At 37.9% G+C, this 16,718-nt stretch overlaps 1 protein-coding gene across 20 annotated transcripts in view; it reads right to left on the bottom strand.

Moving 5' to 3' along the window:
- The window catches only part of mtd (mustard), a 509,755-nt gene that overhangs the window by 10,843 nt on the left and 482,194 nt on the right, over positions 1-16,718 (bottom strand). For all 20 annotated transcript variants that reach the window (XM_065235336.1, XM_065235328.1, XM_065235325.1 and 17 more), the window contains 2 exons: positions 6,062-6,221; positions 5,829-5,998 (listed from right to left, as the gene is read on the bottom strand). In XM_065235336.1, the coding sequence (XP_065091408.1) occupies positions 5,829-5,998; positions 6,062-6,221 (330 nt within the window). The remainder of the gene's footprint in view (positions 1-5,828; positions 5,999-6,061; positions 6,222-16,718) is intronic.

Below are 16,718 nucleotides of genomic sequence, written 5' to 3'. Positions count from 1 at the left end.
TGTCAAAATTGACGCTCGTATATGTCAGTATCAGAACACCTAAATTTCCATTAATTTTTCTAAGTGTGTAGTATAGTTTCCCAGAACAACATTATTTTTCTCTACAACTTTGTCTCAGACGTCATTTTGATCAGAAGTGCCGTTTCCGTGCTGCGTTTTTTTTTTAATTTCAAAGGCACCATTTTGAAAAGTTGACAAGTTTTAAAATGACCTATTTTTTTTTTAAATTAACAACTATGCAAAGTTTCATGTAAATCGGAGAAGGTCGAGTTTTTCCAATTCGTCATTTTGCGTGGAACTGCTCCGGTGCAAAAAGACAAATCGTTGGAAATTAAACGCACTTTATTCAAAATCATATAAGCCTCCGATGGTACAACACAACAAACATATGAAAAAGCCATGTACATACTCGCATAGGGGTAAGAGGGGCACAGTGAACAGGTGGGGCATAATGAGCATCCCGCCCTCTAGTCATAAACCTCTAATTATTCAAAACAAATTAATTGGTAGTAGGTTCAATGCCACCATTGCAATGCTTCATGACCAATTCATTTGTTTCTAACCATAATAAATCCAAGGTTAAAGGACAGGAAACTCACTATGTCCCTTCTTCCTTTAGAATTTATTTTCTAAGTGTCTCAAAAATAGATGCATTTAGAAAGATAATCACATGAGCATTTTTGTTCAATATGACATCAGGAATCGTTATAATTGTATAAAATTCATACTTAACATATGAAATCATAAACTTTAAATCCGTGAAAATTTGGTCTCAGAATAATTTTAAGAAGTCGCTAATTGATTTGTATTTTTGCTAGAAAAAAATTAAAATATATTTCCAATCGTTTTTTTTTTTTTCAAAGTAATTTGGATTGCAGTTGTTCTAATGAATTAAATAAAAATGTCAATTATTTTTTTCAGTGTTATCTACATCTCGTTCATTTCGGTAAAATCAATAGTTTCTTAAAAACGGTTATTCAAACTAAGTGATCTTGAAAATTTATACGCCCTTTTCAAACATAACGCTTCAGTAGAAATGATCTTAATTAGAAAGCCTCCTAAATAAAGCTAAATAATAATAATAATAATAATTAGAAAGGGTCTAGTATAAAAGAGGAGCGAATTAAAAACATACTGACTTGGCAAGCTATGCCTAGGTGCTTTCTAGCAACACTGCCAATGCAATCAAGATAGGCGCTGCTCGAGCCAAGCTTTGATAGTTCGTTTGGCTCAAAACCAGCCAGTCCGCTTCTCTCTTATACTAGACCCTTTCTAGTCTCAATAGGTTTGTTTCCGTATTTGCTTTTTAGCTTTTGCTTTGAGTTGCTGTAAGAAAATAATTCAGGAATCCCCGATTTGAGCGGTGGGTGGTTTCTACCTTCCCCATTTCTCAACAATCTTTCTACCAATTGAGCTGACTTTTTGTGAGTGTCAAGTTTGTGGTTGGTTCTAATCACATACAAAATGTCAGCTCAATTGGTTGAAAGATTTCTGAGAAATGGCAGTGGGTAGACGGCACCACCCATCGCACTAATCGGGAATTCCTGTATTATTTTGTTACAACAACTTACACGCTATTTCAAAACTACCTCCCAACAAAGTTTACTCATTTTTGGGTAGGTTCAGTTTTGACCGATCTGGGTGGATTCTACCCAAATGTGGGTCGTTTTGAAATAGCGGGTACAGCAAAAGCAAAAAAGCAAGTACGGGAACAAAACTAATATCTCTAGACGATTCATATTCCCGCTGCTGAAAACTTAGACAAAGTTTTATTAAAATCGGAAAGACTCACATATGGTCATTTAACTGTTTCGCGTGGAGCTGCTGTTGATCATTTCGAGAAAGTTTTTAGGGAAGATGCATACACGACGTAGCATTTTATGGTGACCTGTAGACTGATGCAAAATTTGAAATTTTCTTTCCATAGTGTCCAATCTCTCAAAATTTAAGTTCGTTTGGTAAAAAAAACTAACTTGGCACAAACCATTTATAAGTTAATATGGAAATGACTATGAAAAAACCAAACGTTTTGATCTTTGTCTTCTAGCCTTTTTCCGTGTTGTTGTGTTGAAAAGGTCTACAACAATTCTTAAGGCAAATTTTCTCAGCTTCAACTTTGCACACGACCGTTTTGCAGCCAAACGTCTGTTTAAATAGTTAATAATTGTTTAATAGATTGATAATCTTATGGCATGATCAAGCAGCTGTTTTACGGGCAACACTGTATTCAGCAGTGTAACATAGTAGCCATGATTTGTGTGATCTATTCTACGCGCCAGAAAGACCAATGCACACTGGGCCAGGAATGCAATCTAGCGGAGCAAAACTAATACCTCCGAAATTTATTTTTATTTTTATTTTTATTTTATTTTTATTTAATACATCCATCTGACAATAAGTCTTAATGAACCAGAAGCCATAACAAATACTAAATGTATCTGGAGTTAATAATACGTCTCTGGAATTGAGCAGCAGGTTCCCCAAACTCGAACAACTCTTCAACTGTAGAAAACGTGCGAATCATACTCGTAACAGGTTCATGTTGTCCAAAAGAAGAGCGGTGTGAGTCTTGACGCAATAGGAACGTTGAGTGTAGAAATCTGCTTGGCGCACGAAAGTTCAAGCAAGAGAGTAAGTGGGTAGAGTCAATTTCACCACTTAATAGCTTCGCGACGAATGTTGCCTGTTGAATTTGTCGCCGTCGTTGTAACGTGTCCATGCTTAGCAAGCGACATCTCTCAGCATACGGAGGTAAGTTTAGTGGATCTCTCCAAGGAAGTTGTCTTAATGCTCGACGAATGAATGTTTTTTGGATACGTTCTATTCTGATGTTCCAGGAAAGTTGGTAGGGAGTCCAAACAACAGATGCAGTCTCGATAATCGGACGAACGAGTGAACAGTACAGTGCTTTTAAACAGTACGGATCCGAAAAATCTCTTGAGATTCTTGATATTAAACCAAGCTGACGATTAGCCTTAGTGATTACCATTGAACGGTGTAAGTCAAACGTAAGTTTAGGGTCCAGCATTACACCTAGGTCGCTTACTTGTTCTACTCTTTCTAGTACAAATCCATCAATTGAGTAATCGAATACGATTGGCGTTCTTGTGCGATTAAATGTCATGACCACACATTTTGATATACTGACGGAAAGCTTGTTTAAGCGGCACCAATCAACAAATTGGTCTAACATTGCTTGGAGCTGACGGCAATCCTCGACGTTCTTGACAACAATGTATAGTTTGAGATCATCGGCGTATATGAGCGCACAACCACTCGGCAAGAGGAGCGTCACATCGTTGAAGAAGATTGTGAACAGCAATGGTCCTAAATTGCTGCCCTGGGGAACACCGGAGGTTGCAACAAATGGTGATGAAGTGCACGAACCCAGCTTGACACGAAGTGTTCTGTTGGAAAGATATGATTTCAGCCAATCAACCAAACCATCCGAAATTCCCAGGCGAGACATTTTCCGAAGAAGAATACCATGATCGATGCAATCGAATGCCGCTTTCAGATCGATATAAACGGTATCAACTTGAGCCCTATTTTCCAAGTGATTTATACATGTTGAGGTGAACTCCAGCAAATTTGATGTAACTGAGCGTCCTGGCATAAATCCGTGTTGCGTTGCTGAAATGTAGCTCTTGACATGAAAGAAGATAGCATCGTTCACAATGATCTCGAATAATTTTGAAGCTGCAGATAGACTTGTCACGTTTGTCACGTCACGTTTGTCGCCCTTCTTATGGACAGGGAACATAAAGGAATGTCTCCATATTTCGGGGAAAACTCCTTGGTGCAACGAAGCGGTAAAGTAGAAGTAGACTCCAAATCGCCAAAAAATACGGATGAAGGAATATTCGACGATTTTCGCTTGGAGTTCACAAACTTCCAGAAGCTCTTGGGATTTCTACGTAAATTGGTCTGGACACGCAAGAAATATGACTTGTATAGGGTTGAATTAAGCTTACGATAGGCGTTGCAAGCGCGATGAAAGTTGCGTTTCGTTTCAGAAATTCAGCAATCGACTCAATTTTAAATAGCGACCAAAAATATCCATAAGTACCGTCCCAATGACGCAGTCATCTAAATAAAATTGATAAATAGCAGATTTTTAGCGATGGGCCCAATCTTAGATCCATAGGCCAACATTAGAGCCATTTCACCTATATTGTTTTAATGCATTTAACTCGAAAACAGTAGACTTAAGAGTTTTGACTTCTTCAAGATAAACAACTTTGCCAAAGTCGTCAAGTCTTCAAAACGCAAATTGAATGCATTAGAAAAAAGTTATTGAAAAAAAAACATGGTCCACTTAAATGAAGAAATCCAAAAAATACCAAAATATACCTCTCTCAAATTTTGTTATTTTGTTTATCGAGTATTGCTTATTTTTTGCTGAAAATGTCAGGTTGCGGTATTTTGCGCTTTAAGAGATAATAAAGTTAAAAAAATTGCTGTTTTTTTTAACAAAATCTTTAAAATTTGAAGCTTTAACCAGTATTTTTCTTTTCAAAAGTTATTAATTTAATGCATTTTCATAAGAGAAAAAATATAATATTATATGATTGTACGTAAAAAAAAAACGAAACAGAAACAAATACTATATTTTCGACATTTTTTTTCTTTAATTCCATATAACTCGGAACCAGTAGGCTGTGGAAATTGTACATATTCAAAAGAGTTGTTTATGTTGTAAACAACTTTGCCGAATACATCAAGTCTTCAAAACGTCAGAGAAAGAAGTTAGATTGTGGCGCCATCTTTGCGAAAGAGTTTTGAACTATTAGTTTATGTCAATAGATGTTTCTTATTATGATGAGAAACTTTGCCCAAAACACCAAGTCACGGAAATGCTTCGTTTCGGAGTTCTTAATTTAGCTCCGCTAGATTGCATTCCAGGCCCAATGTTGCCTGCTGAACAGTTGATTGAGCATTATCATAAGACATCAGTAACTTGAATCATTAATTACTTTTGTTCCTTACATTTGACCAAAAAGTGTTCTTTAACAACAACAACTGTTGCTGAGCAAATTTCCTACAGCTTTCATTTTCAAAAGTAGAATTAAATGGTAAATTTTGAGATCGATATGAACAAACAATTTGGTTTTCCCATAGTAATTTCCATATAAACTTCATATGGTTTGTGCCAAGTCAGTTTCTTAATAGTTTTTTATATAGTCACTTGAACACTCTTGGGTCATTTGTGACTCTTCCGGGAGTGAGATTTGAACTCGTGACTTTGGCGTGAGAGGAATGGATGTAGTGGTTAACGCCGGGGTTGCACCGAGTTCAAATTTTGGGAGACTAATCAGGACCCAATTTGGAACCGGTTGAGCAGCGTGGAGGGAAAATTTTAAATTTTGCATCAGTCTAGTGTTTAAAGATTGTTTACGTTTCACAGAAAAAGGCACACTGAAAACGAATCTTACTCAGAGGGTTATTCAGTCACTTTTACTCATTCGTTAGGTGAAATTTCCAAAAGCGTAGGTTACTCGTGCTACGAGTGACCTACGCTTTCAGAAATGTATCCATACGAATGAGTAAACGTTACTCATAACTGAGTAAAAGTGACTCACTCTCTGAGTAAGGAATAGAGCATTTCACGTGACGTTTCTGATTCAACTCATGAATCAATTTGACAGGAGGCGGTTACCTAACGGCTGTGAGAATTTAAGGCCAATACCGTCAAATTCTGTCAAGCAAACTGTTGTTTCGTAAAATTCACTGTTAAAATTTTCCCAAAAAAAATACCCAAAGAGACACGAAACGTCAATTGATCAATATCTAAAAAAAAGCAAAAAAAAACTAAAAAAAATACTCACTCTCCGGCACCGATCGCCAGACTCTCCGGATTACCCTTGATGAAGTAAAGGTTCTCCCCGCTCCAGTGGAACACCTTGAAGTGCGGGTTAAATTTGTACAGCAGCGACTCGCCGGTACCGTAGAAATGGTCCGACACGTGCAGCGAGCAGGATGTGAGGGCACCAAAAACCTAAAAAAAAAATGCGAGTTCAACTGAAATCCTCTAATTAAATGCGATCCTATTTAAACTTACATTGTGGTCCGTGTCTTCTATGACTATTAGGATGGGACTTTCAAGTTTGTGCATCTTCCTGTACAACGAGTTCAGTGAGAAACCATGCAGCGAAGTGCTGAACACCAGGGACCACGAGTAGCCCTCGGCACGTGCTGGCAGGTGGGCGCAGAGTTTTTCACTACAGGAAAGAAAGAAAGATAAGAAAATTAGATAAGAATTCGTTGCTTTCTATAACATAACAATAACAACCCGAGCAGGAACCGATAACTAACCGATAACATATATATATATATATATTTTTTTTTTTTTTTTTTTTTTTTTATTGGTATCAAGCTGGAGCTGCGTGACAGCTTAATTTTCAAGACTTGACCCATTTGAATAAATTTTGCTTCTATCTTTGACAATACAGCAGAAGGACTAGCCTATGTTGGCCGCTTGAACACTGGATTCCGTATGTATTGTTTCAAGATAGTTATAGAAAAAATGCTGTGACGTGTGCGCGTAGATACATCCGCGTAGTAAACCGATTGAATAAGTAAATCCGTTTCGAACGAAATATCTAAATTATGTAAGTTACGAAAACCGCGCGAATTCCGAAAGCCGTGCGAGACAACCGAAGCGAGAAAAAAAAGGCTTATTATCATTTAAAGAGTGCCACCAAAATAAATGTGATAGCCTATGATGGCAAGTTGATTAATTTTGGTTTCCTCCTTAGATATTCTACTTATTTACTACTGAGCTTTGTATCAAATTAGTTAATTTAAAGAACGTATCAATCATTTCAAGATTTCGCGACCGCACCGAACAAATTCTATAAGCTCAAAAGCGTTTGACAAGCTCTACCGAATTGCGTATCACTTCTGCGTAAGCTCCGTAGACGTAGGCGCGTTGAATCCGACAGTCGGCAAAGGTTTAACCTGTACCAACACCGCTTAAGGAACGACCTCGAGTCAGTGAAACCGTTTATAGTTAAACATCTAAATTACGTAAGATACGAAAATCGCGCAAATTGTGAACGCCACGCGAAACAACCGTAGAGAAAAAAAACAACTTATTATCACTTAAAGAGTGCCACCAAAATAAATGTGATAGCCTATGTTGGCAAGTTGATAAATTTTGGTTTCCTCCCTAAATATTCTACTTATTTTACTGTTGAGCTTTGTTTCAATTTAGTTATTTTACCACACGTATCAATCATTTCAAGATTTCGCGACCGTACCGAACAAATTCTATACTACAGAAGCTCAAAAAAAAAAAAACTTTTGGTGAGCTCTACCGCATTGCAAATCACTTCTGCGTAAGCTCCGTAGACGTAGGCGCGTTGATTCCGAAAGCCGCGAAAAGTTAAACATGCATCAATACCACATAAGGAAAGATCGATTTTACGTATGGTTTAGTTCATAGATTAGCATTGATTGCTGTTTACAAATGTAAGTACTTGAACACTAAGAAATAAGTTAACTCAAATGCTTTAATCGCATATATAAGAGATTTCGCGTATTGAGAGAATTATATAGTAATCGAGTACAACAAACTCAGGGGAATACAATACCTCCAAAAGTTTAAAAGCTAATAACTGTCACATAACTCTACTTTTACTTTTTTCCTAAACTATTCCTTTCCTTGTTAATCTGCTAAATGCTATTGGTCTGCCTGCGTTTTCTTTTTTTTTTAAATTCAATACTAAATAAGAAGATTTATTCTACAACTATAAAGGTTAGTTGCCTCCCTAAGCGGACCACCCGCATCCTAATTCTTTTGTTAATCTACTTAATGTCATTAAACTTTCTGAAGTTTATTATTTAAATTCATTTGATGGTTATGATATCTCATTAGTCTAAATTAATAAATTATTAAAAGCTCTAAGTCACCTAATCAATCATAACCCATGCTTTATTAAGTACCTGCACTTGTGCTTGTAATCTAAAATTAAACGTGTTTCAAGTACTTTTGATTTTGACCTATACCTATTTATTATATCTTAGTTCGACCCAGGTGACACCCTCAAGTGACTAAAATGCTTCATTTTGAAGTTAGTTTCCTAGCTGATTTTAAATTATATAGGGTATATGCTCCAACTACGCTCACACGTTTCCACTATGTCGTCCCACAAAATTACGTATGGATATATCACAATAGAAGCACGCAACAGTGGAAATCCCGAGCCATAGTTCAAACATTTATCCCAAATCAAAATGAAGCACATATAAGATTGGTTACAATACCATGTACAAAAATGATGTTTAACATTGTTCCCTGAGTAATACTTCAATGAAAACAACAATGAAAGCTTGTCACGCAAATAGAAGGAGCACCGTTGGGCACTTTCTGAAATATTTCAATAGTATAATTCCCTTGCAAACCCAAATAAATCTATCTGCGTAAAAATAAATAAAATAAGAGTGATTTGCGGCAAAACCCGCCAGTATCACACCCAACGCCAGTGCCTATACGTAAGCGTACCACGACGCGGCTCTCAATAAAAGGAGTAACAAGTGTGATACTATCACTGCTGGACTAGATCTTTTGTTCTCTCATGCAGTGGTTTATCAGAGAGGGGAAGCTCAGTAATCCTCATTGCCTGCCCATGGCGCCATTCTATCGCGGCATGAGCCAGCAACGTCGGCCACAAACCCACCGTCTCCAACACTCCACTAGCATGAAATTAAGCCCGCCCACCAACAGCAAGGTGCAAAAACTAGCCAAGGGGAGGGTTAACTAACCGATAACATATTAATATCTTAATGTGGTATGATACCTTATTTTGGTTTGCTTGTGGTATAAAACCTTGTTTTGATATTATTCAGTTATCGAAATATTGTGTAAAATATCAAATAAATATCAAAATAACAAAATGTGATCTTTCAGTTTTTAAACAATTACACCTCAAAGAGTTATTGTATTGGTATAAAAAGACCAATAGCAAGTTATGGTATTCTGGCATGAAAAAAGCGTCTGTTATCCGTCAGTTATTATAATCACTAAATTAATTATTAGTTCGTTATTCATAGAACATTTTTTAGGTATTATTTTTGGTATTTTAACTCTTATGTCAGCCTCGTCAATACCATATTTTTCATACCTGAATCTGGTATCCATAAGGTATTTTCTCCTGCTCGGGAAGCATCCCCAGCGCACGCAGCAGAATCGACTTTAGCTAACGTTAAGTCCAATTTAATGTTCAGTTAATGTATCTTAAAATAGATATATTAATGCTATTATTCTCCCGACCAAACTTCAAAATTTTCACATTCTATGTTTTCACTAAAGATACACCCGAGTGCGCACTCTAGTGAATCTTCAGTGAAAGCACGGAGTGTGGCTCAGTGCTAAGTGGGGCCGTTTGAAAAAGAAAAAGAACGCCAAAACCTGTTTCTCACCTTTTTTGACGTTTAAGAGCATAGCTGTATTCAATGAAGTTACTTAAAATGTCCCTCCACATCTTTTGAAATAGCCACCAGAATTTGTATTAAGCTGGTATTAAAGAGTGGAACGGTCAAAAATTGGTCAAATATAATTAAGTGCACACTGATTATATTATTGTTTAAATGATGAAACTTTATTTCTTTTTGAACCAACGGCTACAAAATACAGGAATATTATTGTATTAGGCTTCCGACTTTGCAAATGCGAACTGCCGGCCTTAACGTTTCACACCATCCGTCAGATTTTGTACCGCTGTTGTTTCAACCTTATTTGATGCTGTACATCAATTTGCTTTGAACTGTTTCTCATTTTCAACGTTTTTTTTTTCTGAGTTTTTTGAGGTTCTACTTAACGATTGCCCAATATTTTGAAGTTTGATTTGGGTACGACTTGGCCGTTCATGGCGGCATACCATTCCTGAGCCATTTTCCCGTAGCGACAGGATGCGAAGTCTGGCCAAAACAGCACGGAATAGTTGAGTTTCTTCAAAAAAGGCAACAGGCGTTTTTGCAAACATTCCTTTGCATAAATATCTTGGCTGACAATGCCAGTTTTTTCCTTGATTTGTTTTCCGTCTATCTTGTTTTCCGTGCTGAGCACCAATACTACCGACGCCAGGGAGGCAGCTCCCACACCTGGACCCTACATATCGACCCATCAAACTCATGAACCGGGGACCAACGGTTTTACTTCCCTTCCGAAGGAAGACGTGATCAGAGATGTTATGCCTCAGAACATCCCGGCGGCGCCGACTGGGATTGAACCCAGGCCTGCTGGGGTGAGAGGCAATCACGCTTACCACTACACCACCGGCACCGCTGTTTACCACCACATATTATTTTTTGTTTTATTTTTCAGTGCTCCATGAATTCGAGGTACATATTCTCAATTACTTTATTAATCACTACCTAACGTTACATTTGAAGGGTCTATCATCTTGTGTAAACAAAACTTGTGTGGCCCTTTTCGCGCTGACCGAAGTAGGAGGAATTTCAAAACTTTACTAATTCTCCTTTTTATCACAAGGCTAACTCTTTCGACTGAAGTGTAATGAAGAATATCTGTCAAACACTTCCTAAAACATTTTTTGATACAAAACAGTGTCAAAATCTAGAGAAAATTCATGAAGTCCCCTGGGTAGCAAACTTAAATTAATCAACATTTTAATCATCAGAACAACACTATCAGAATGAACCAGGGCAAGCTCATAAGTTTTGACAGGCGCACCGGCGCAACCATCGGTAATTGAGAGATTTACAACTGACCATAGAGTGAGAGCGAACTTTTGCGCTCTCTTTCTCCATTGCTCTCTTTACCTGCAATCAGATAATCCAAGTGCACAGCGAGAAATGCACGCTTTAGGCACCCATACATCACAAATGTTCTTCTAATTTAAACTCACACACTCAAACCGGTCTGCAAGTATGATACACGTCCAAAGCGTACCAGACTACTGTTTCCGTGTTGCTCCCGTTTGACACGTGATTGCTGCAATTTTCAATTACAACTAGTGGTGCAAGCCGCCATGTACTGTGGAAAATTTGTGGTATGTTTCAAGAGGTGATAGAAGGTCTGCTTGGTTTACATCAGGCTTTGACCATTCACAAACTTGCCACCCAAAAAAGCTCGCTTTTAGGTGCATTATTTAACGAGTTTTGTCATGGTAGTGATATCAACATGCTTAGAAATCAATGCATTAGGGATTAGGCAGACCATCCCAACTGAATTTAATCCTTTTTGAAGCAAACCAAGGCCGAAGATTTAATTAAACCACACTATAAAATAGTGTATTGATGGTCACATGTGGTCTGGAGTACAGAAGTACAGCTATAATGTGATCATAAAATCTATAAAAATCTAAAAGCATTTTTTAAATTATTTACACCTGTGTCGTGCACAGGTTGCACATGTGGACGCGACGCCACTGATTATACTCAAAGTCAAAAGTAGGATACTTTTTTCATCATCGTTTTGCCGCATTTATCATATCAGCTGATGGCTTCGACCAGTGCAACCAGAACGACACATGTGTTTTCTATAGAAAATTTGTAGGTTAATTTTGTTTTTATTTAATATTTCTTGAAAAACACAATAAAAAAATGTTATTAACATTTATTAGTGATGGTTTCTAAACTAAACACAGTTTAACCATAGAGGCAACTCTAAGACTAGTAGGTCCCGAAGAAACGTGCTCAACTTTTTGGCTCTGCTCTGGTACTATCTTCGGTCCCAAGCTAATCGATGCACCCCTCGGAACATAGGAAAATCCACGAACCCCTTATTTTATCTGTCAAACTTTCATAGCGAATCAAAACAAACATAGTGTAGTACTGGAATTTACACAGTTCGAAAAAGCGGTTCTGTTCAGTATGATGCACATAAATGGAGCGTCACATATCATATAAGTTTACATTATATATCATGTAAAGTGCTGGGACATTGTTGTAAATAACATTGTTTACAAGTTGCTCGGTTGCGTGAAATGAAATACAAGTTTACGTTTACGATCACAATTAATGAGGTACGTTAATCGATTTGCTTGGGACCAATAGGCTATTTTCATTGAGCCAATATGAAATCGTTACCGTTGACCGTTAATCGTTGATTGTTGGTTTAACCACCTTGAAAAGCAATAATAACATTGTTTTAACAAAATTTGTTTCCAGTAAATCAACAACACTGGATTCGATGATAGATGATTCGTACATGATGATGCGGTGTGTAGAAAAAAGATAAACAAAACAGTTTCAGCTTAAAAAACTATTCGCGGTTCGCGTTTTTAACGATGCAAATGATATTATTGAAGTAAATATTGGCTTTAAAAGTGAATTAACATGAAAGTGCTAGAAGAAGCACGTGCCGTAATTATTTTTAGTGTGGTTCTGAGAAGTGAAAGCTAGTGAAAAATGGTATTCAAATTTCATGCCCTGAGCAGAACAAAATCGACTGATCGTAATTATTAATGCAAATATGATGAATGCGTGAATGAATTGGCATCATGTTGGTGGAAAAGTGTTCAAATATGTATCCAGGTCTTAATGATACAATTCTTGGCCCATTATTTAAGTTATGCAATCAGTAATTTACTATTTTGTAGGAAGATGTCTTTCGTACTCATACTAAAAAACATTTATTTAATGATTGCGGGGACAGCCATTGTTGCATGACGTGCCGTATCACCTTAAACTTATCTTGAACCTGTCCTTTTCTCTCCGCGTGAAATTCGCCTTCACGTATGTTTCATTGAGTGTCTACTCGGCTGTCGACAAAAGCAGGCCACTCTCTATGTGTGCCACGCGATCGTCTGTTTTTCTCGGCAGCAATCATTGTGTGGTCCTCCTCCTGAAACCACTTGGAATCGGCTCCAGTTCTGATGGAGGAGGCTTTTTGGATAGCGGAAGACAAAGTGTTTATTGTGTTGTACCTTTTGACTATAGTTTTAAGATGTATTGTATAGTGACCAAGAAACCTCGGCTCTGTATAGTTAATTCGTTTGAGCCTTAACAAATAAATCAATAAACAAGTATGTTTCATCGTCCATTATGACGCAATCAAACTTCTTCAACAATTTCGTGCTCTTGCTTTGGTCGTGGTGTTTTGCTTATCATCTCGTTTGGGTGTCACTGTAACCTTGTATGTTGACAGTTCGGCTCGTTTCTTGGCTCTTTGCCTCTCTGATGGAAAGGTTAGGATTACGCTTGAAAACGCTGGCCACAGCAACCGGCAGAAGGGTTGCTGTGGCATCATGATTTCGGTTTCCTCCCGATCCTGGTTTCCTTAAACACTTCCTCGTTTCCCAAACACTTTCATTAAGTTTGTCATAGTCGATTTGACCATTTTCAGCGATTTTGCCAAGTCGTAGGAAAAAATGGGGGTTATGCGCGAGCACAATTCTGATACGCTGTTCCTCTAGCTTTGACGCCATTTTGACAACTCAATCGTAAATGGCAATAACAAAATAGAGACAACATTCCGCACGCACACACCTACAAAATGAGAGGGGTTCAAGTTTTTAAAGTGCACGATTAAAAAAAATAGACCAAATTTTAGTCGACCAATTTTTGACCGTTCCACCCTTTACACAACCAAATTCTTACTTTCCGTTTTTTTTTTAGATAACGGGTTTATAAATTGGACGAATTTGTAGATAAACACTGGAGCCTTTTTTGACATGGTTTTTTACGTGGCTTTTTTACGCAGGTTTTTTACGCATGTTCCAGAATTTACACGGTTTCTTTTTCGTGGATTTCGGAAATTATGCGGATTTCAGATTATCCACGGTATTTTTTACAAGAATTCTGGAATTTACGCGTTTTTTATGCGGATTTCTGAATATATGCGGATTTTTTGTGCACGGTTTTTTTACGCAGCTCGTGTTTCCTACGTTTAAAGCAACTCCAGTGTATTAATTTTGAGCGATTTTGCTGAAGACACCAAATGTCTTCACCTAAATCCTAAATATTCATAATTGTTGTTCTCCTAAGATTACCTTGAAACTATATTATTTTAATTACGTTATGAGTTAATTGACAAACATTCGCATTTTTTATATAAACAAGGTTAGAAATTGAGCCTGTTTTTTTTTAATTAACTGTATACCCGATTTTGTCAGCCCTCTTTTCGAAAATGTTTTCTATTTTCAATTCTACGAATCCCATGCACTTTTTCAGTGGTCTTATTGCACCAAAGTATACCTTAAACATCCACCTTGAAGATCAATGAGAAAGATTTGGAATTACGGTTATGTGAAAATGTTCATAGTTATATCATAAGTCGAATGGCGGTCAAAATCTGGTCATTACTGTATCAAATTGGTGTCATCAAGAATAATTGGTGTCTTCAGAAAATTTGTTTATCTTCATGTAATCTAACGGTGTACATCATAGTGGATTGATAATGGATTTAAATACTAAATAACTAAAAAATTTATTTTTATGATAGTCCTAGGAGAAAACAAACTATAAATCTTTAGGGTTAAGATGAAGAAATTTGATGTCTTCAGCAAAATTTCTTAAAAATATATTTCTGAAAATTTGTCGATGACTCGAAGCAGTTATCTCAAACACTAAGAGAGTTAAAATCTGGAACAAGTGTAATACTAGCTTGATACCAATTCTGGTGACTATTTCGAAGCAACATTTTAAGCAACTTCAGACACCTAACCTCCAAAACATCAAAGTTATGGGCAATCTTTCACATCCCTGCGCTTTGATCAGAGAACGTATAGGGCATCGTTGTGCCGGGTTGATCGTGGAACATTTCGAGCATGAGAAGGTGATTACAGTTTGCTCAAAAGTGCCTGAGTAAAATGCAAGTACTTTCGATTATTACCTGTAGTTGCGATAGTGAATCTATAAAGGGTGATACGGTCAAAATTTGGTCAAGGGAAAACGCGTGTAAATCGGTGAAATCATTTATTTAAAAAATCAAATTAAATTTCTTTTTCAAGTTCAATTAGTATAAAATTCAGGAAAAATATTCAGTTAGGCTTCCGCTTTTCCAAATCCGAATTGCCGGGCCTTACGCTTGACCCCTGCCATCAGATTTTGTACAGCCATCTTGTCCACCTTCTTCGCCGCAGAAAGCCAGTTTGCCTTGAACTGCTGCTCGCCCTTAGCAGTTTTTTTGGTCTTCTTTAGGTTCCGCTTGACAATAGCCCAGTATTTCTCAATTGGGCGGAGCTCTGGCGTGTTGGGAGGGTTCTTGTCCTTGGGAACCCCCTGCACGTTGTTGGCGGCGTACCACTCCATGGCCTTTTTACCGTAATGGCAAGATGCCAAATCCGGCCAAAACAGTACGGAACAACCGTGTTTCTTCAGGAAAGGCAGCAGACGTTTATTCAAACACTCTTTCACGTAAATTTCTTGGTTGACAGTCCCGGAAGCTATGAAAATGCTGCTTTTCAAGCCACAGGTACAGATGGCTTGCCAAACCAGATATTTCTTTGCGAACTTTGACAGTTTCATGTGCTTGAAAACATCTGCTACCTTTCCCCTTCCTTTTGCCGTATAAAACTCCTGTCCCGGAAGCTGCTTGTAGTCGGCTTTGACGTAGGTTTCGTCGTCCATTACCACGCAGTCAAACTTCGTCAGCATCGTCGTGTACAGCCTCCGGGATCGCGCTTTGGCCGTCGTATTTTGTTTATCATCGCGATTTGGAGTCACTACCTTCTTGTAAGTCGATAGTCCGGCTCGTTTTTTGGCTCGATGCACGGTTGTAGACGATACACCCAGCTTATTTGCGGCATCTCGGAGAGAGAGGTTAGGGTTTCGCTTGAAACTACCGGCAACTCTCTTTGTCGTCTCAGCGGCTTCCGGTTTTCGATTTCCCCCCGATCCAGACTTCCTGGCTGTCGACAAACGTTCCCCAAACACTTTAATTACATTTGTAACGGTTGATTTGGCAACTTTTAGCGATTTTGCCAACTTTGCGTGCGAGTAGCTCGGATTTTCGCGATGCGCGAGCAAAATTTTGATACGCTGCTCTTCTTGCTTGGACGACATTTTGACAACTGAAGAGTGAATTCCAAAATCAAAATAGGAGCAACATTCTACACACACACACCTTCAAAATGAGGGGTGTTCAGGTTTTTTAAATGCAAAATTGAAAGAAATACGTCAAGTTGATATTGACCAAATTTTGACCGTATAACCCTTTATACCCATATTCTCGTTTATGTCCGGGCGTGCTTGTCAAACAGGAACTTTTTTATTTGATTTTGTGTAGGGGAGTTTTCGGGTGTGGACGGGCATATGGGAGATAACGAAGTTTACGTTAGGATAAAGTTGAAACATTGAAAAATGTATCACGTCAGTTTGAAAAGTACTTCACTTCGCAACCGATGAACCATTCTGATGGCCCACATTACCGTGCAGGCACCGTGGGTTGGCAGGGTCCAGTATGGAACAGCTTGATGTTTTTTTACTGATAGGACAGTTAAAACTGTATTTTTGAGCTGATCTCTATACATTGTTTGGTGTTTCCTAGCAGATCATCATGTTGGTGTTCGCTGATTAAAATATTAAATGTTAGGCGTTTTTTAACTTGCGGTACTAGCACAACATTTTATGTGAATACCCAGGTAACCATATAATCACAAAATAGCTATAAATATAGGTTCAGAGTGAGACAATGTCACTGAGATACGATATGGTTAGTTGGGTATTCAGATGAAACTAGTGAACAACCGAGTGCCGATAGTTCGATCGGAACCCGCACGCACTGCCATCACCCCATTACGAGGCAGACA

Source organism: Ochlerotatus camptorhynchus, unplaced genomic scaffold, assembly GCF_037179485.1.
Source record: "Ochlerotatus camptorhynchus isolate MF236.1 unplaced genomic scaffold, CSIRO-AGI_Acam_v1.1 ptg000472l, whole genome shotgun sequence".
NCBI classification, from domain to species: Eukaryota; Metazoa; Arthropoda; class Insecta; order Diptera; family Culicidae; genus Ochlerotatus; species Ochlerotatus camptorhynchus.
The sequence above is the reverse complement of the archived record's forward strand: the minus strand, read 5'-3'. Positions and strand labels throughout refer to the sequence as shown.